This window comes from Vulpes vulpes, chromosome 4 (assembly GCF_048418805.1).
Source record: "Vulpes vulpes isolate BD-2025 chromosome 4, VulVul3, whole genome shotgun sequence".
NCBI lineage: Eukaryota > Metazoa > Chordata > Mammalia > Carnivora > Canidae > Vulpes > Vulpes vulpes.
In genome coordinates this window covers 58,977,260-58,999,029 of record NC_132783.1, presented here as the reverse complement: position 1 = coordinate 58,999,029, position 21,770 = coordinate 58,977,260, and the positions used below count along the sequence as shown (strand labels likewise).

Here is a 21,770-nt window from a genome sequence, read left to right as displayed (position 1 = left end):
ATTTATAAACTAATCTGGTAAGCATTAAATATGTAGAAAATTTTATAAAAGTTGTTGAATTTCTTACACAATAGTTAACAAAATAAAAATACTTTTGAGAGATTTAAATATATGTGTGTGTGTGTGTGTGTGTGTGTATAGAAGCTGAATGTCAATGAACTATGAATACATTTTCTTAGCAAAACTTAAATGATTCCTTTAGGTTAAAAAAGACTAAGCATTTTTTAAAAGGACAGAAAGAGAAAAAAAGGAACAAAAAGAAAAAACCATTCATCTTAACCTGATTATATCTGCAAAGACCTTATTTCCAGATAAGGTCACATTCAGGGGTATCTGATGTTAGGAATTGAACATATCTTTCTGAGGGGAACACAATTCACCTAGCAAACTCCTCTTTCTACATTTACCCAGTGAGCTCCTCGCAGAACAATTGTAAGTTGTATGGGCCCATAACCAGCAAGATCAGAGTTCTGTTTAGAACAGAACTAAAGAACACCCAGAACAGACTGGGTGGCTCAGTCAATTGAACATCTGCCTTTGGCTCAGGTCATGATCCCAGGATTCTGGGATCAAGCCCCACATCGGGCTCCCTGCTCAGCGGGGAGTCTGCTTCTCCCCGTCTCCCCTCTGCTCCTACTCTCTATCTCTCCCTTTCAAATAAATAAATCATATCTTTTTTTTAATTTTTATTTATTTATGATAGTCACAGAGAGATAGAGAGAGAGGCAGAGAGAGAAGCAGGCTCCATGCACCGGGAGCCCGACATGGGATTCGATCCCCGGTCTCCAGGATCGCGCCCTGGGCCAAAGGCAGGCGCCAAACCGCTGCGCCACCCAGGGATCCCTAAATCATATCTTTTTTAAAAAGTACTTTATATAGTGGTTTGGGAATTAAATGAGTTAATATGTGTGAAATGCTTAAAACAGTACCTGGCACATGCTAAGTGTTCAATAAGTTATTATTTAATATGGTTCTGCAACTGCGGCTTACTTTTTTAACATAACACTCTATTGTAGAGATCGTTTTTATTAATACAGATAAAATAGAAGACAAAAATAGGAACAAAGGACAAGAACAATAAATGGAAAACAGTAACAAATATGGTAGATATTAGATCAACTATATCAATAATTACTTTAAAAAGTTAGTGATCTAAGTCAAGAGACAGAGATTGTCAGGTTGGATCAAAAAACTGTCAAGAGAATGAGAAGACAAGTCACAGACTGGGGAAAAAATATTTACAAAAGACACATTATTGGGACTCCAGGGTAGCTCAGTTGGTTAAACATCTGCCTTCGGCTCCAGTAATGATCCCAGGGTCCTGGGATCAAGCCCTGTGTTGAGCTCCCAGCTCAGCAATGAGTCTGCTTCTCCCTCTCCCCCTGTTCATGCTCACTCACTCTTTCTCTCTCACTTGCTCATTCTCTCTCCAATAAATAAAATCTTTTTTAAAAGAGACATCTGTTACCCAGAATACACAAAGAACTCTGAAAACTCAACAATAAGATGATAACCTGATTAAAAATTGGGCCAAAGGAGCACCTGGCTGGCTCAGTAGGTGGGTCATGTGACTCTTGATCTTAGGGTTGTGGTTTTGAGCCCCATATTGGATGTAGAGATTACTTTAAAAAAAATAGTCTCTTTAAAAAATGAGCCAGTGACCTGAGTAGATGCCTCACCAAAGATCTACAAGTGGCAAACAAACATGAAAAGATGCTCAACATCATACATCATTAGGGAATTGCAAATTAAACCAACAATAAAATACTCCTACACACCTATTAGAAGGGCCAAAATTCAAAACACTGGCAACACCTAATACTGACAAGGAGGTGGCAAAATAGTTACTCATACTCACTGCTGATGGGAATGCATAATGGTACAGTCACTTTGGAAGACAGTTTGGCAGTCTCTTACAAAACTAAACATATTCTTACCATACAATCCAGCAATCACACCCTTGGTGTTTACATAAGTTGAAAAATTAGTCCACACAAAAATCTGTATTCAAGTATTAAAGCAGCTTTATTAATAATTGCCAAAACATGGAAGCAACCAAAATGTCTTTCCATAGGTAAATGGATAAACTTGTGGTACATCCAAACAACTGACTATGATTCAACACTAAAAAGAAATGAGTAATCAAGCCCTGAAAAGATATGGGAGAATCTTAAGTGCATATCACTAAGTGAAAGAAGCCAATACGAAAAGGCTACTTGATTCCAACTATATGACATTCTGGAAAAAACAAAGCTATGGTGACAGTAAAAAGAGCGATTGCTGCCAGGGCTTAGGTGCATGAATCAATGGAGCACAAAGGATTTTAACGCCAGTAAAACTGTTCTGTATGATACTATCCTGGTGGATACATGTCATACATTGACCAAACTCTAATGTAAACTATGGGCTTTGGGTAATGATGTGTCCATGTAGGATCATCCATTGGAGCAAATGTACCACTCTGGCATGGGATGTTGATAGAAATCTAGGGTGAAGGAGGTGGAGGGGATAAGGGTATGTGAGAACTCTATACTTTACACTCAATTTTATTGTGATCCTAAAATTTCTCTTTAAAAATCTATGTATATAAATAAACAAATTAAAAAAAAAAAAGAGTTCCACCACTGATTGAATACATTGAAATATTGCTCTCCCGTCCACCTCTTCCCTTTTCTTAGCAAGATTAAGGTGGGACAATCTGAAGCTTATTTGATTCCTTATGCTGAAAAACAAGTGAAATGTACCTTTGATACTTTTGTTCAATTTGTACAACATATTATAGATTTTAATTATAGAAAATATTATTTATATTATATTTCATTTCTATATAGATGAAATACAATAAAAATCAAGATGGTAGCTCAATATCTACATTGAAGAGTCAAGTAACTGACGTAAAAAATATTATGTCCCAAAACATTGATGAAATTTTGGAAAGCGAAAAAAGATTGAATATCTACACTGATAGAACCGGTTATCTCCAAACAACTGTAAGTGATGCTCTCTTGTCTTGGTATCTAAATAGTGTTCTAAGCCTTGAGACAAATGGCTAAAAGCAAATGCATTCCAGGGATACTGTGAGATAATCCTATGTCGCCAAACTGTGGCTTTATCAAAAAAATTATTAGAATGCAACTAAAGTATTTTTTTAATTATAAAACAATGAAAATTTTAAAACCCATTAAAGTAGTAGGTGGCTATTTGTATAACATATATTTCTTACATTAATAAATACACAGGTTAATCAACAAATAAATTTCAAGGACCAAAAAAAAGAGGGAGAACTAACCAAAAAATGGGTTGAGAAAGTTACCAACTGCAATGTGCGGGCCTTATTTGGAATTTAATTCAAACAAATTATAAAAATGAAAATTTATAACTTCATGAGATAATTAGATGTTTGAACTCTGACTGGATATTAGATGACATTAAGGAATATTACTAGTTTTTAACTGTGATAATGGTATTGTGGTTATGCTTTAAAAAGAGTCATTACTTATTAGAGATACATATTAAAATATTTTGAGTCAATTTATATGATGTCTGAGATTAGCTTCAGAATAATTCAGGAATAGAATAGGGTATAAATGAAACAAAATTGGCCATAAATTGATAACTGTTAAAACTGGATGTTGAAGGTGCCTGGGTGGCTCAGTTGGTTGAGCGTCTGCCTTCAGCTCAGGTCATGATCCAGGAGTCCTGGGATTGAGCCCTGTGTCAGGCTGTCTACTAAACAGGGAATCTGCTCCTCCTTCTCCCTCTGTCCCCCCACCCAGCTCATGCACTCTCTCTCTCTCAAACAAATAAATAAAATATTCAAACACCCAGATATTGGGCAGCCCAGGTGTCTCAGCGGTTTAGCGCCGCCTTCAGCCCAGGGCGTGATCCTGGAGACCCGGGATTGAGTCCCACATCAGGCTCTCTGCATGGAGCCTGCTCCTCCCTCTGCCTGTGTCTGTTCCTCTGTGTGTGTGTGTGTGTGTGTGTGTGTGTGTCATGAATAAATAAAATCTTAAAAAAATAAAAAATAATAAATAATAAAAACCCAGATATTTGGGCACCCAGGTGCTAGGTGGTTGAGCATCTGCCTTTGGCTCCGGTCATGATCCCAGGGTCCTGGGACCAGGTCCCAAATCAGGCTCCCAGCAGGGAGCCTGCTTCTTTCTCTGCCTGTGTCTCTGCCTCTCTGTGTCTCTCATGAATAAATAAATAAAATCTTTTTTTAAAAAAATGGATGTTGAATATATAAGGGGTTCATTATCCCATTCTGTCAACTTCTGTATATATTCAAAATTCTCTCAATCAGTAATAGTTAATTACCTTAGGGCATTTTAAATTTTATTTTTTACAGATTTTTTTCTAGAATACCTTCTAGTTCCATCCACATCACTGCCAATGGCAAGATTTCCAGTTTTTGATGGCTGCGTAGTATTCCACTGTGTGTGTGTGTGTGTGTGTGTGTGTGTGTGTGTGTGTGTGTATCATCTTTATCCATTCATCTATCAACAAACATCTGGGATCTCTCCATAGTTTGGGTATTATGAACATTGCTGCTATAAACATTGGGGTGCAGGTGCCCCTTTGGATCACTACATTTGTATCTTTGGGTTAAATACCCAGTAGTGCAATTGTTGGGTCATAGGGTAGCTCTATTTTCAACTTTTTCAGGAACCTCAATACTGTTTTCCACAGTGGTGGCACCAGCTTGCATTCCCACCAACAGTATAGGAGACTTCCCCCTTCTCCACACCCTCACCAACATCTGTCGTTTACTGACTTGCTCACTTTTGCCATTCTGACTGGTGTGAGGTGGTATCTCAGTGTAGTTTTGGTTTATATTTCCCTGAGTGATGTTGAGCATTAAAAAAAATGTGTGTGTCTATTGGACATTTGTATGTCTTCTTTGGAGAAATGGCTGTTCATGTCTTCTGCCCATTTCTTGATTGGATTATTTTTTCTTTCCATGTTGAGTTTTATAAATTCTTTATAGATCTTGGATACTAGCCCTTTATCTGATCTGTCATTTGCAAATATCTTCTCCCATTTTGTTGGTTGTCTTTTGGTTTTGTCGACTGTTTCCTTTGCTGTGCAAAAGCTTTTTATCTTGATGAAGTCCCAATAATTTATTTCTGCCTTTTGTTTCCCTTGCCTTTGTAGACATACCTAGCAAGAAGTTGATGCAGCCGAGGTCACAGAGGTTGCTGCCTGTGGTCTCCTCTAGGATTTTGATGGATTCCTGTCTCACATTTAGATCTTTCATTATTTTTTTAGTGTATTTTTGTGTATGATGTAGGAAATGATCTAGTTTCATTCTTCTTCATGTGGCTATCCAATTTTGCCAACACTATTTGTTGAAGAAACTGTTTTTTTTCCCCCATTGGATATTCTTTCCTGTTTTGTCAAAGATAAGTTGACCATAGAGTTGGGGGTCCATTTCTGGGTTCCCTTTTCTGTTGCATTGATCTATGTGTCTATTTTTGTGCCAGTACCATACTGTCTTGATGATTACAGCTTTGTAATAGAGCTTGAAGTCCATCCAGTTTTGGTTTTTTCAACATTCCTTTGGCTATTCAGGGTCTTTTCTGGTTCCATACAAATTTTAGGATTATTTGGGGTGTCTGGGTGACTCAGCGGTTGAGCGGCTGCCTTTCGCTCAGGTAGTGATCTCAGGGCTCTGGGATCGAGTCCCACATCAGGCTCCCCATAGGGAGCCTGCTTCTCCTTCTACCTGTGTCTCTGCCTCTCTTTGTGTCTTTCATGAATAAATAAAATCTTTTTTAAAAAATTAGGATTATTTGTTTCAGCTCTGTGAAAAAAGTTGATGGTATTTTGATAGAGATTGCTAATTTTTTCACTTTTAGAAACAATTTATTAAGATATTACTTACATAAAATAATATTCACCCACTTTGTAGACTTTGATAAATTGTGGTACTTGTGTATAATTGTGTAACCACAATCAGGTTATAGAATAGCTCTGTCATTTTTTTTAATATTTTTTATTTATTTAACAGAAAGAGAGAGCACAAGCAGGGAGAACAATAGAAGGAGAGGGAGAAGCAGGCTCCCCCACTGAGCAAGGAACCTGATGTGGGGCTCAATCCCAGGACCCTGAGATCATGACCTGAGCTGAAGGCAGACGCTTAACCAACTGAGCCACCCAGGCACCCCTAGCTCTTTGATCTTAAAATTTTTCTCATGCCCTTTGCAGTTAACTCTTCCCTCATTCCCGGCCCCAGCCCACCACTGAACTGTTTTCTGTCCCTATGCTGTTGCCTTTTCTACTTTTGGCAATAAACTTTCCTAAGTTTGTTGGAAATGGTCCTTTCTCCATTATATATTCATGCCTCCATTGTCGTAGATTAATTGACCATATAACTGTGGGTTTATTTCTGGGTTCTCTATTCTGTTCTATTGATCCATGTGTCTGTTTTTGTGCAAATACCATACTTTTTGAATAGTATAACTTATATGTGGAATCTAAAAAATAAAACAAATGAACAAACAAAACAGAAACAGACTCATAAATACAAAGAACAGACTGGTTGTTGCCAGAGAGGAGGGTTTGGGAAGAATGAGCAAAATAGATGAAAGGGAGGGGTGCCTGGGTGGCTCATTTGGTTAAGCGTCTGCCTTCAGCTCAGGTCATGATCCCAGGGTCCTGGAATTGAGTGAGCCCCACATCAGGTTCCTTGCTCCTTGGGGGAGCCTGCTTCTCCCTCTCCTTCTGTTGTTCTCCCTGCTTCTGCTCTCTCTTTCTGTTAAATAAATAAAAAATCTTTTAAAAAATGACAGAGCTATTCTATAACCTTGGCTTTTGCTCAGATCATGATCTCAGGGTCATAAGATCAAGCCCCACATAGGGCTCACACTCAGTGTGGAGTCTGCTTGAGATTCTTTCCCTCTCCCTATCCCTCCCCTTCTGTTCCACTCCTGCTCTCTCTCTCTCTCTCAAATTAATTAATTAATTGATTGATTAATTAATAAGATTATTTAAAAAATAGGTGAGGGAATAAGAGTACAAACTTTCACTTATAAAACGAATCACAGAGGGGTACCTAGGTAGCTCAGGCAATTAAGCATCTGACTCTTGATTTTGGCTCAGGTCATGATATCAGAGTTGTGAGATGGAGCCCCGACTCAGGTCCATGCTGGGCATAGAATCTGTTTAAGATTCTTTCTCCCGGGGATCCCTGGGTGGCGCAGCGGTTTGGCACCTGCCTTTGGCCCAGGACACGATCCTGGAGACCCGGGATCGAGTCCCACGTCGGGCTCCCGGTGCATGGAGCCTGCTTCTCCCTCTGCCTGTGTCTCTGCCTCTCTCTCTCTCTCTGTGTGACTATCCTAAAAATAATAATAATAATAAAATAAAAAATAAAAAAAAAAGATTTGACTATGTCAAATCTATAAAAAAAAAAAAAAAAAAAAAAAGATTCTTTCTCCCTGGGCAGGTTTAGTGCCTTCAGCCCAGGGCATGATCCTGGAGACCTGGGATTGAGTCCCACTTCAGGCTTCCTGCATGGAGCCTGCTTCTCCCTCTGCCTGTGTCTCTGCCTCTCTCTCTCTGTGTGTGTCTCTCATTAATAAATAAATAAAATCTTTAAAAAAAACAAAAAGATTTTCTCCCACCCTATCCCTCTCACCTCCCTCCTTCTAAAGAAAAAAATCACAGAGATGAAAAGTATAGCATAGGGAATACAGTCAATAATATTGTAATGATGTTTCATGGTTATTGGTGGTGGCTACACTTATGGTGAGTATTAAATAATGTACACAATTGTAATATCACCATGTTGTACACCTGAAACTAATAGAACACTGCATGTCAACTATCCTTCAATAATAAAAAATTAATAAGATAAAGTAAAATGTATTATATATAGCCTTCATTATTTTTTAATATTTATTTATTTATTTTTAGAGAGAAGAGAGTGCATTCAAGAGAGCAGGGGAAAGGGCAGAGGGAGAGAAGTCTCAAGCAGACTCTCAGCTGAGCACAGAGCCCGACTTGGGGCACAAGCTCACAGCCTTGGGAAAACGACCTGTGCCAAAAATCAAGAGTTAGATACTTAACTGATGGAGCCACCCGGCCACCCCTATCTATAGTCTTCTTAAACCCTCCCATCATGCGCCTTTGACCACACAGGGTAGAGTCCAACCCCCCTAACATAAGGAGCTTCTTCTGACTATATTTCTGGTCATATCACCAAGAGAACAATCTAGCAATTTATAAATTTCAAAAAATAACAAACTATTTGTAGGTCTCCAAAATACGTGTTGCATTATTTTACACCTTAATACATGCTGTTCCGTCTCTTTCCTTGCCCTAAAAACTTCTACTCACTCATCAAAACCCAAATCAAGGGTCATCTCCTCATTGCCCAGATTGAGTTTATCACTCTCTTATCTCTGCCATCCCTGCAACTTTTATTGATTGATTTATTCAAAAAATATATTTTGAGGATCTGCTGTCTGCCAGGCTCTATATGAAGAATTAAGAATATTTTTAAAGATTTTATTTATTTGACAGAGAAACCACACATACAGGGGGAGAGGGAGAAGCAGACTCCCCAAGGAGCCCAATGTGGGGCTCCATCTCAGAACCCCAGGATCATGACCTGAGCTGAAGGCAGACATTTGACCAACTGATGCACCAAGGCACCCCTGAAGAATTAAGAATATAATGATGAGGGGTGCCTCAGTGGCTCAGTTGGTTGAGCCACTGCCTTTAGCTCAGATCATGATCCCATGGTCCTGGGATCGAGCCCAATGTCCGGCTCCCTGCGCAACCTAGAGCCTGCTTCTCCCTCTCCCACTGCCTGCTGCTCCCTCTGCTTGTGCACTCTCTCTCTCTCTCTCTCTCTCTCTCTCTAATAGATAAATAAAATTTTTTTAAAAAAAGATTATAATGATGAGTAGTTATTTACAACCCTAGCAAATAAGCCCTCAGTGTTAGTTAATACTATTTATTTGAGCAAAGCACCCTCTACATCATTTTTATAGCAGGAAAAAGATAAGGTCACATTCGTTTATATAACCTATAAAGGAGAATTAATAAAGTAAATCATTATCTAAGATTGTATTCGTATTTTATGAAAGTTATAACTCAAGAACTCAGATAATATTGTCCAAGCCATTTAGATTCATTCAAAATTCATTAGTAAATGTTCTTCAGGGGCCATTATAATGTACAAAATACTATGTTGGTCATCTTTAGAAATAAAAGAATAAAATGAGATGTTTGCCACAGTTTAATCTACTGCAGAAGACAGATTTGTATAAATTAACTGCAGTATTAAGTGTGGGCTAAGTGTCACAATAGGTGGATAAAGGATAACAGTCAAACAATGGAGAACTGACAGCATTACATTCTTACAAAGCACTTTGAAATGGCAGTCATAAAATTCTGCCATCAGTATTACCTCATTCGGTTATATTAGGAAGCATGTATGGGGCACCTGGCTGGCTCAGTCAGAAGAGCACATGGCTCTTGATCTCCAGGTCATGAGTTTGAGCCCCACACTGGGTGTAGAGATTACTTAAACAAATTTTTTTAAATAAAAAATTTTTTAAAAGGAAGCATTTGCTACATGATCAGAGGCCATAGTTGGGAATCAAAACTATTTTATTATAAACATTCATTTCGGGGCAGCCTGGGTAGCTCAGCAGTTTAGCGCCGCCTTCAGTCCAGGGCCTGATCCAGGAGACCCGGGATCAAGTCCCACGTCAGGCTCCCTGCATGAAGTCTGCTTCTCCCTCTGCCTGTGTCTCTGCCTCTCTCTCTCTCTCTCTCTCTCTCTCTGTGTGTGTGTGTGTGTCTCTCATGAATAAATAAATAAAAAGCTTTTAAAAAAATTCACTTCAAGCACATGAAAAAACTTTCAGAATAATATACCTAATGCCCCTGTAATCATCAGCCTACTTTATCTAACCTAATATTTTGCCATATTTTATCAGGGCCTTTGTTTTTAAAAGAAATAAATTAAACATATAATTAAAATTTCTGTGTACCTTTCCTAAGCCCATTCTACTCCCACACCAGAACCACTATCATGAATTCGATATGAAGCATCTGTATGCATGCTTTGATTCCTCTGATATGTATCTATAGGTACATATGTATCTACATTCTTGGTTTGCATATTTAGCTTTATATCTGTGACATTATAATGTACATATAATGAACTAAAACCTGAGTTTTTAGTTCAACATTTAGTTTATGAACTGTATTAATTTGAGCACATTTAGATCTAATTTACCAATTTAACTTCTGACAGTATATCATTACTATCTAAATAAACACAATGTACTTTTCTCCTTTAACAAACATTAATGTAGATTTCAACTATTATGAACAATATTGCCTTAAACACCCTTATTCATGTCTCTTGGTACACTTTTGCAAAACTGTTTTTTTTAGATTGATTGATTATTTATTTATTTATTTATTTATTTATTTATTTATTTGTTTTTAGATTTATTTTTTTATTTGACAGTGCAAGCACATGCATGAATGAGCAGGGGGAGAGACAGAGAGAGGGACAAGCTGATCACAGGGCCTGATCCTGGCCTGATTTCAGGACGCTGAGATCATGACCAAGCCGGAGAAAGTCAGACACCCAACTGTCTGAGCCACCCAGGTGCCCCTGAAAAACTATTTCTAAGACAATGATCTATAGAGTTTTTTGATCTTGCATACTTATTTGTAAAACATTCTTGAGAATGAATTTAAATATGTATATCTAAATTATATATTCTTCAATAACATTATATATTATAAAGCACATGAAAAATAGAAATTCAAAGAATGAGATGCAGACAAAATAAAATATTAAATAATTTGCTTTTATAAGAAGATTAAACCTGTTGCTCTGATTTTTTTTAAGATTTCATTTATTTATTCGTGAGAGGTACAGAGACAGGGAGAAGCAGGCTTCTCGCAGAAAGCCCGACGTGGGACTCAATCCCAGAACCCCAGGATCACGCCCTGAGTCAAAGGCAGATGCTCAACTGCTGAACCACCCAGGTGTCCCTGTTTCTCTCTGATTAAGGAAAATATTAAGGGGCTGGGTGGCTCAGTGGTTGAGCATCTGCCTGTGGCTCAGGTCATGATCCCAGGGTCCTAGGACTGAGACCCATATCAGGCTTCCCATAGGGAACCTGCTTCTCCCTCTGCCTATGTCTCTGCCTCTCTGTGTGTGCGTCTCTCATGAATAAGTAAATAAAATCTTTTTTAAAAAATAGAAAAGAAAAAAATTAATAATAATGTATTTTAATGATAGTAATTCTGATTAAAAGTCAGATCTGGTTACAATCACTATTTATCTATAAATATGGCAGGTGGAGTACTCAACTACAAGCAAAAATATGTCCTCTTTGCCATGCTTTTGTTGTTTATGTTTGCCTTATTGGTATAATTTTGCTTAAGTTTATTTATCTATTTAAGTAATCTCTACACTCAACATGGGCCTCAAACTCATGACCCTGAGATCAAGAGGTGCATGCTCGGGGGATCCCTGGGTGGTGCAGCGGTTTAGCGCCTGCCTTTGGCCCAGGGTGCAATCCTGGAGACCCGGGATTGAATCCCACATCGGGCTCCCGGTGCATGGAGCCTGCTTCTCCCTCTGCCTATGTCTTTCTCTCTGTGACTGTCATAAATAAATAAAAATTTAAAAAAAAAAACTTTAAAAAAAATCCTTTAAAAAAAAAAAGAGAGTTGCATGCTCTTCTGGCTGAGCCAGCCGGGTACCCTTTGTTGGTAGAATTTTTAAGCCATATGTCTACCTTTTAGTTTAAATAATATAGGTTGCCTGGGTGGCTCTGTTAGTTAAGCATCCAACTCTTGATTTCAGCTGAGGTCATGATCTCAGGATTGTAAAATCGTACCTCATGGCAGGCTCCACAGTGGGCTTGGAGCCTGTTTAAGATTCTCTTTCTCCCTCTCCCTTTGCCCCTCCACCCAACTCTGCGTGCAAGCACTCTCTCTTAAAAAAACAGTTGCCAAATATTTGAATAGGTAATGAATAAGAGAATAAAAATATGTTTTTAAAAAAAAGAACTCCTTCCTTCCTTTCCCCAGGCTATGAAGATATTTATACTGTTTCCCAAAAGTTTTAAATTTTGCTGCTTAAACATAGATCTTTAAAACATCTGGAATTTTATTTTTGCATATAGTATGAAGTAGGAATCAAAATTTTATTATTTTCTGTTCAAAACACCAGTTTTCCCAAACACCATTTATTGGATAGCTCAGGCTTCCCCATTTGGTTTGTAATGAAATCCTGCCCTATATTTTCATTCTTTTAATTTATATAATGTATTTTATTCTACAGGTCTATTTACCCTTAGACCAGTACTATACTTACTTTGGTTTTATAAATCTTAATATCTTACACTGCAAGATACTTTCTACTTTTTGAAAATTGTTTTGGCAAGTCTGCTTTCTCTTTCAGTGAAGTTTAGAATCTCAGGTTATACACACGCACAAAAAATTGTTGGGATATTACTTGGAATTACATTTATATGGGGAGAATTGACATCTTTAAAATATTATTTTCCCACCTCTGAACATGCTATGTCTCTTTTCATTTTTCTAGGTCTCTTTCAAAATCTTTTTGGGGGTGCCTAGGTGCCTCAGTCAGTTAAGCATCTGCCTTCAACTCAGGTCATGATCCCTAAGTGCTGGGATAGAGCACCATATGGGGCTCCCTGCTCAGCGGAGAGTCTGCTTCTCCTTCTGCTCCTCACCCCACTCAGGCTCTTTCACTTCTTTCTCTCTCTCTCAAATAAATAAAATCTTTTTTTTTTTAATCTTTTTTAATTAATAGGAGCACAATTTTTGCATATTAATTTTGTATCTTAAATCTCAGTGAACTCTCATGGTAATATTTATCTATGGATTTCTTTGCATTTTCTACATAGACATTTTATCATATATAAATAATGACTGAATTTTTTCATCCTTTCCAACACATATATATATATTTTTAAGATTTTATTTTTGGTCTCTGCCTGCTGCTCCCCTTCCTTGTGTTTTCTCCCTCTCTCTCCATCAAATAAATAAATACAATCTTAAAAAAAAAAAAAAGATTTTAAAGTAATCTTTACACCCAACATGGGACTGGAACACACAACCCCAAGATCAAGAATCACATGCTTTACTGAGCCAGTCAGGTGTCCTTTTGTTTGCTTGTTTTACTTGTCTTACTATGTTAGCTAGCAATGCCAGGATAATGTTGAATAGAAATGGTAATATCTGAAATACTTGTTTTGTTCCCCACTTAAAAATTAATATTTCTAATGCTTCCCAATTAAGTATTAAATTTACATTCAGATTTTGATACTTTTTAACAAGTAATAAAACCTCCTCTATTCCTCATTTGCTAAGACATTTTTTCATGAAAGTAGGTTGATTTGTATCAAATGCTATTTTCACATTGAGATAGTGATTTTTCCTCTTAAACCTGTTACTATGATAAATTGCCCATTAAATGTTTGTATATGTTGTAGAATTCAGTGTTATAATTTTACCTTTGCTGCCTCAAAAGACTGACTCTAGCAACGTATAAAAAAATGTATACTCGGGGGCGGCCCCGGCGGCGCAGCGGTTTAGCGCCGCCTGCAGCCTGGGGGGTGTGGTCCTGGAGACCCGGGATCGAGTCCCGCGTCGGGCCCCCTGCGTGGAGCCTGCTTCTCTCTCTGCTTGTGTCTCTGTCTCTATCTCTCTATGAATACATAAACTTAAAAAAAAAAATCTTAAAAGAAAAAGTATAGTCGGACAGCCCTGGTGGCTCTGGTTTAGCGCCACCTTCAGCCCAGGGCCTGATCCTGGAGACCCGGAATGGAGTCCCACGTCGGGCTCCCTGCATGGAGCCTGCTTCTCCCTCTGCCTGTGTCTCTGCCTCTCTCTGTCTGTCATGAATAAATAAATAAAAATCTTAAAAAATATATATGCTCTATGCCATGTGAGGTTGTATTCTTATATAATTTTTATAGTCTATCTTGTGCCTATATTTGGTTTCATTTTCTCATTCTTAAACTCTTAATTTTTTAATCAAGGTTTTTTTTTTTTTAGTCTTTTCAAAGGACCAGATTTTGGTTTACTTATAATTCTGTTCAAAACTTAGTTGATTTCTAATCTTTTTTTGCTCTGAGTCCTTTCCAAGTGACTGTAGCCACATGTAAAGTTCTTTTCTGGACAAAATTCTGAAGCCTGGCTATTTCTTTCCTTCCTTGCCCTCATGCCTCCCTCTCAATTTAAGGACAACTACCTTGAGGCCATTAGGCTTGAATAGGAAGCTTATTATACCCTTAATCTGATCTCTGTTGCAGGGCAGAATCTTTTTTTCCTCATTGAGGTAAAACTGACATTTTAAAGTATACAATTCAGTGGTGTTTAGTACATTCAAATATTGTATACCCAACACCTTATTAGTTCCAAAACATTCTTGTCCCCCAAAATGAAAGCCTCATTCCCATAATCAATTATTCTGCAGCCCCTAGGAACCACTAATTTGCTTTGTTTCATGGATTTACTTATTCTGGCTATCTCATATAAATGGAATCACACAATCTATTATCTTTTATGTCTGGCTTCTTTTACTTAGCATGATGTTTTCAAAGTTCATCCATGTTATAACATGCATCAGTAATTCATTCTTTTTTGTGGCTGAATAATACCCCATTATATGGATATACCTCTATTTCTTTATCATTCATCATCAGTTGGTGGATGTTTGGGTTTCTATCTTTTGGCTATTGTGAGTAATGCTGCCCTGAACATTCAAACAAAAGTACAAACTTTTGTTTGAATATTTGTTTTCAATTCCTTTGTGTGTATACATAGGAATGGAATTACTGTCACATGGTAATTCTGTGTTTAACTTTTTGATGTAGCTTCCAAACTATTTTCTGTAGTGACTGAACCCAGTAACATAAGAGGGTAGCCACAAATACCCACGAGTAGTGTAAGAGGGTTCCGATTTTTCCCCATCTTCTCCAACACTTGTTATTTTCCTATCTTTTTAAAATTATACTCATCCTAATGGGTATAAGCCAGCATTTCATTTTCTTTTTTAATTAGCATCTCATTTTAATTTGCATTTCCTCAGTGATTAATGATGTTGAACATCTTATCACATGCTTATGGGCCATTTGTAGATCTTTTTTTTGGAGAAAGTCTATTCAAGTCCTTTGCCCATTTTTTAATAGGTTTGGGGGTTTTTTGTTATTGAGGAAGGGCAGAATCTGAATGGAAATTAGTTATTAAAGAGCTTTTCTTTTATAAAAAAATATTTATTTATTTAATCATGAGAGACACAGAGAGACAGAGACACAGGCAGAGGGAGAAGCAGGCCCTTCACAGGAGCCCAGTGTGGGACTCGATCCCGGATCCCATAATCACTACCTGAGCCACCCAGGCATCCCTATTAGAGCTTTTCAATCTTATTTCCTATTATTTGGACCAAAAAAACATCAGCTTACCCAGTCTTTCAGTGTTTCACATTTCTGCACCCTCTTTATTTCTTTTTCATTTCTTTTTGCAAACCAGCCATTTGGTACCTTGATAAATACAGCCAGCAACAAGAACTCATACCACTACCATTCTATTTTCCAACATTTTCTTCCAAAGGGAGATGCAATAGACAATTTGTATACCTTCCAAGTTGTCACAGGTGATAATAAAACTATCAAATATTTTACTCTGGAGAGCACAGTTCTTTTTCTTTCCAGGCTCTAATAGCAGTTTGTTCACTTACCTACCCTGACAGTTAAGCCAATGCCACATTTTAGATTCTTGTGAAAACATCTCATCCTACTATCAATTGCAAAATTAGATAAACACTAGCTGTACCAACATACCTCAAGTTTTCAGTATTTTTTAATTAAATAGAGGTTTATTTCTGGTTGTATAAGTAGAATCTAAGACAGGTTTTCAGTGGGCGTACTTTCACGTGGTAATCCAGGAACCCAAGCTTTTTCCATTTTGTGACTCTCCCATTGCCTTGGGCCTCAGAGTCTTTCAGTTTCAGGTGGCAGTTGGTTAAACAGGGAGCGGAGGAAGCACATTTGCATATAGCCACTTTAGCCCCAAAGTGACACCCATCACTTCTACTCACAACCTATTGGGGTAAGAATTAGTCTTACAGCTTTGTATAAGTGCAAGAGGCAGAGAGGGACACAGCATAGGGTGGGGTGAGGAGCCTGAAAAATGGGTCTGTGATTGAAGAGTCTCTTGCCAGCAACAATTCTACATTATGGAAGGGAACTCAAGTCTTCAGTGGATGGTTGGCTGTCTTTATCACATCTGCACTAAAGGAAATTCTAAAGGAATTATTTTAGGTAGTTGGAAATTTATCTCACAGGGAAAGTCCGAGTTTCAGCAAAAATTTAAAGAGCAGAGAAAGTTGTAGAAAACATTAAATGAATACAAGTGGTGAGAAGTGGTTGGATTCTAGATATACTCTGAAGGTGGAGCAAATTGGAGTTGCTGACAGACTGAATGTATGGTAAGAGATAGTTAAGGAAGACTCCAGTTTTGAGCTTAGTTAGCAGGAAGGATGAAAATTCAATATAGTACCATTCATCTCCTCATGTAAGCCCAAAGCTTAGCCTGCTATGCCTATGAGCAGTGAAAGAAACCCCAAGCCCTTAGATGACAGAAGCCAACATCCTCACCCTCCCAAATCCAGAGAAGCTGCACTGCAGTTTTTCACAGCTTTCCTAGGTTCCTGCACCAGGCCTTACTCTTACTTTCTTCCAAATTCAGCTATGAATGTAAGTTTGCTTATATATTTTCTCTAGCACTTCTGAGTAGTAATAGTGGCAGGAGGGTAATGGGGTTACTTAATCCACCATATTGCTAGATTTATTAACTTTTCATTAGATTATATGTCTTTCTTATGGCAAAAGTGGCAACATCTAAATCCCACAAAAATGGGTCACCTGGGTGGCTCAGTGGTTGAGCATCTGTCTTTGGCTCAGGTCGTGATCCCAGGGTCCTGGGATCGCGTCCTGCATCAGGCTCCCCATAGGGAGCCTGCTTCTCTCTCTGCCTATATCTCTGCTTCTCTGTGTCTCATGAATAAATAAAATCTTTAAAAAAAAAATCTTAAAAAAAATAAAAATAAAAAATCCTACAAAAATATGGCAAAAAAATTTGAAGTTTTATTTCACTTTACTGCCTTACCTTCCAAACAAATCTCTTTTATGCATATATGATTACATGAAGAAAAATTATTTCCTCTTTGAAGACAGTTGAAGAGAAGCAACTCCATAAAATACATTTGACTGAAGTATTTTACAGTTTTTCTCACATTTTCACACAGATAGTACATAATCATTCTCATTAAACCTCCATATTTTGCCTAGTGAAATTAGTTTTCTCTCTTTTCCCTTGGTCTCTATGTAAGAGACTCTACTGAATGTTTTTAGGAAGTCGATTTGGCTTATCAAAAACTTTAGCTTATCAAAAACTAAATCAACAAGCTTTTCAGTCAGCCTACAGGTAAATAGGGGTCATGGATTTTAATCTGGCAGATTAAACAGGTACATTTATCCTGGTATACTCTCATAACTCCAATAAAATGATAAGTTAAGCAATTAGGGATTTTAATGTATAAATCACTAGGACAAAAAACAAGAGAGAGGCACCTGGGTGGCTCAGTTGTTTAAGATTCTGACTCTTGATTTTGGCTCAGGTCATGGTGTCAGGGCAGTGGGATTTAGGCTCCACACTCTATAGGAAGTCTACTTGGGATTCTTTTCCCCTCTGTCTCTCCCTCCCTTTGCCCCTGACCCCATTAACACTCTCCCTCTCTCTAAAATAAAATGAATACATCTAAAACACACACACACACACAAAAGACAACAGGTAAGAAATGTCAACAATTTTGGAAGCTAGAAAATGGATTATGAGTACTTGTTAGCCTTAGTAGAGCAAAAAACTCAAAACACATTTGCAGAAGATACTAAGCAAAAGATACTAAGATGCAATGTGATCCAGGCCATAGAACCTTGGAAAGGACCAGAAATTGGAGATACATGGTACTTGTAAAAGTAGACATGCAATATAAGTCTAGAAACAAGAGCCTGGGTACAAAGTCTTTCAAAGGAACAAGTTACCTTTAGAGCCCTTTTCCTACTTTTTACAGCCACATTGCTTCCTCTCCTTAACCCTGACAAAAGATGTTATTATCTAAAAACAATAGACCAAAGAGGCTCTAAACTCAGACACCGTGTGCAATTAAGGCCAGAGTGATCAACAATATTAAAATTAGATGGATTAAGTGAAAAATCTTTTTTTTAAGTGAAAAATCTTACCCTGAATATTACATTTTGATATGGTGACCACTCCCCCAACCTCTGTCTTCAGAAGGTAATACATCCTGAAACAATAATAAAAAGCTATATGCAAGCTTATTCGTAGAACAAAAGAAATCTTTTGGAAATTAAAACAGTAAAAATTTAAAATTCAGTAGAATTATTGTAATATAGAGATATTCTCTCAGAAAGGAGAGCAAAAAGAGAGGAAAGATAAGAAAGACAGTGAATCAGTCTAAGAGATCCAACATATGAATAATGGGAGTTTCAGAAAAAAAAAAAAAAGCAATCAAAAGAGAGAAAATCAGAGTAATACAAGAAAAATTCCTAGAACTAAGTAGCATGAGTTCCCACATTGAATGAACAAAACAAGAACCATAGCAGGAGACGTAATCCTGAAATTAAAGAACATCAAAAAGGAAGAAAGAGGGATCCCTGGGTGGCGCAGCGGTTTGGCGCCTGCCTTTGGCCCAGGGCGCGATCCTGGAAACCCAGGATCGAATCCCACGTCAGGCTCCCGGTGCATGGAGCCTGCTTCTCCCTCTGCCTGTGTCTCTGCCTCTCTCTCTCTCTCTGTGACTATAATAAATAAATTTAAAAAATTAAAAAAGAAAAAAAGATTGTCAAAAAGGAAGAAAGATTTTAAATGTTTTCAGCGGGTAGCCTGGGTGGCTTAGCGATTGAGCCTCTGCCTTTGCCTCAGGGCATGATCCCGGAGTCCCAGGATCGAGTCATTGGGCTTTCTGCATGGAGCCTGCTTCTCCCTCTGCCTATGTCTCTGTCTCTGTATCTGTCTCTCTCTCTCTCTCTGTCTCACTCTCTCATGAATAAATAAAAGCTTTTAAAAAAATGTTTTCAGAGAGGAAAAAAAAGATTTCGCAGTTAGAATACCACATTTCTCACTATCAATATACAGGTGCTAAAGAAAAATAGAATGTTCTATGTTATGCACTGTTGCCAATACAGCAGTGAGTGAAACATACCAAAATCCCTGCCTTCATGGAGCCTCCATTCTCGACAATCATTAAGTAAAATTTACATAACGTGGGGCACCTGGGTGACTCAGTCAGGCATCCATTTCTTGATTTCAGTTCAGGCCATGATCAAGCCCTGTGTCATGTTCCATTGCTGAGAGCAAAGCCCATTTAAAATTCTCTTTCCCTTTCTTAAAAAAAATAAAATTTTTTTAAATTACATAATGCTAGATAAGTACTTTAGAGAAAGATAACATATTGAAGGGGAATATTTTCTAGGATGGAGATGAGGGGTAGCATTTTCTTTTAAGGTTTATTTATTCATGAGAGACAAGAGGGAGAGGCAGAGACATAGGCAGAGGGAGAAGCAGGCTCCATGCAGGGAGCCTGATGTGAGACTTGATCCCAAGGACCCCAGGATCATGACCTGAGCCAAAGGCAGACACTCAACCACTGAGCCACCCAGGCATCCTGGAGGGGAGTTAGTTTTTATTATTTATTTGTTTGTTTATTTATTATCATTTGTTTATTTATTTATTATTTATTTATTATTTATTTATTTATGAGAGTGTGAGCAAGGAGCAGAGGAAAAATCTCAAGAAGACTTTGACCTGAGTACAGAGCCCAACATGGGCCTCCATCTCATGACCCTGAGATCATGACTTGAGCTGAAATCAAGAGTTGGCCAATTAACCAACTGAGCTACCCAGGCTCCCCATGGTGGGGGGGGGGGGGGGGGGGCAAGCGATAGCTATTTTAAATAGGGTTGTAAGGGATAGTGGCATTTAAATAAAATCATAAATTGAAGACAAGGAAACTGCAGCTCAAAGAGTAACTTGGTCAAGTTACTCTTCAATTAACATGGAGTTAATAAAGCTAATAAAAGTACAGTTGAATATAATAAGGAAGGCACCTGGAATCTTGGTGCATCATATTATAAAAGCTGTTCAGACTTATTTGGTCAAAACCAAGCTAAATCTGTTCTTTTAGACAGTTCCAAGAAGTATTGGGAGTGTGCTCATTAATCCAGGTACAGAAAGAAAACATTAAATTTGTGTGTATATTTATTTCAGGCCAAAGAATCTCAAAAACCAAGAAAGATTCTTAGGAGGATATGGTGGAAACACTTCAAGAAGATCATAATCATCACTGTGGTAATTCTCCTTTCAATCATCATCATTCTTTTAAGTACAAATGTAATACCAACCTGACCCTTTCTCTCACCATGCCCAGCAGTTACCAATAAATGGTTATATGTAAACGTAGAGTTCCACAACCAACAATTATGAAGGCATTCTCTGGTGGAAGCCTGGAACAGAAGAGGGTTGCAAGTTTTTCCTTGTCCCTTCAGTGTGCCTTATTGACTCTTGCCCTTGTACCTCTTCCATTTCTGTAATTCCGTTTGTTTTTTTTCCCCACTGCACTAGCTACTCCCCCAGCCTCCTTTCCCTTTCTTAAGATTAAGAACACAAACGGGGGAATGAGACCACTGAAGTTTAACTCTCCACTCAGCCACATACCATCTAGGTGACTTTGGACAAGTAATTTAACCTGCGCCCGTTCCTCATGTGTAAAATGGAGCTAATAATAATACCACATAGAATTATATCTACCATATAGTAAATGTTATTTAAGTGTTAACTCTTATTTGATAGGGAAAAAACAATTGCATTTGTGGCATTAATTAAATCTCTATTATCTTACTCCTTACTCAGAAGAAAAATGACTGTGATCTTGACTGTGATCTTATAATTCCCTTAGGAGTCTTAACATAAGTACACAATCCAGAAATAGACATTTACCTCTTCTACATATTCTTTAATTTGAAATGACAATTCAAGCCATTGTTTTATACTAGCCATTTCTTTGGGTAAAAATTTTTAAATTAGGAAGCTATATTATTTCTCTAATAAATCACAGGTCCTCTTTTGCCTGTTTTTTTTTCACATGATATTTAATCCAATAACCTCAAATCGCTAAGAATTCTAATAACTAAGTATCCACCTTCACTTTGCAGTTGGTAACAAGGTTTCCCAAGTTCTGTTTCCTAAGTGGGAACTTGAGGTCTAAAGTCAATTTTAAAAGTCATTTAGAAAAAAAAATAAAATAAAATAAAATAAAAAGTCATTTAGCAGGGTGCCTGGGTGGCATCAATTAAGCCAACCTGCCGTTGGCTCAGGTGATGATCTTGGAGTCCTAGGATCCAGCCCCTCTGGGCTCCCTGCTCAAGCAGGGAGTGGGCTTCTCCCCCTCCACAACCCTCACACTCTTCTCTCAAATCAAATCTTTTTTAAAAAATTAAAATTAAAATAATTTAGTGGTCATTTAGTGATCCATGGGGAAGAATAAAAGAACAGGGGTTCCTGTCTGCGAGAGAACACATTTTAATTCTGATAATGATCAAGTATCAACATTTTTTTTTTTTAAGTATCAACATTTTAATTAGGCACCAAGCTTCTTGTTTCTCCAGCACAAT

General features: G+C 37.7%; 1 protein-coding gene across 4 annotated transcripts in view; it reads left to right on the top strand.

Moving 5' to 3' along the window:
• Nucleotides 1-20,555, top strand: part of LOC112919622 (uncharacterized) — a 36,711-nt gene extending 16,156 nt beyond the window's left edge. For 3 of the 4 annotated variants that reach the window (XR_003234930.2, XM_072755847.1, XM_072755848.1), the window contains 2 exons: nt 2,832-2,990; nt 20,368-20,555. Coding sequence is in view for 3 of the 4 variants with exons in the window: in XM_072755847.1 (XP_072611948.1) it covers nt 2,832-2,990; nt 20,368-20,505 (297 nt within the window). In the remaining variant the exon portion in view is untranslated. Of the gene's footprint in view, nt 1-2,831; nt 2,991-7,920; nt 8,636-20,367 lie in introns of those variants that run through there. The other variant, XM_072755846.1, reaches the window with a different exon arrangement.
• The last annotated feature ends 1,215 nt before the right edge of the window (nt 20,556-21,770 follow it).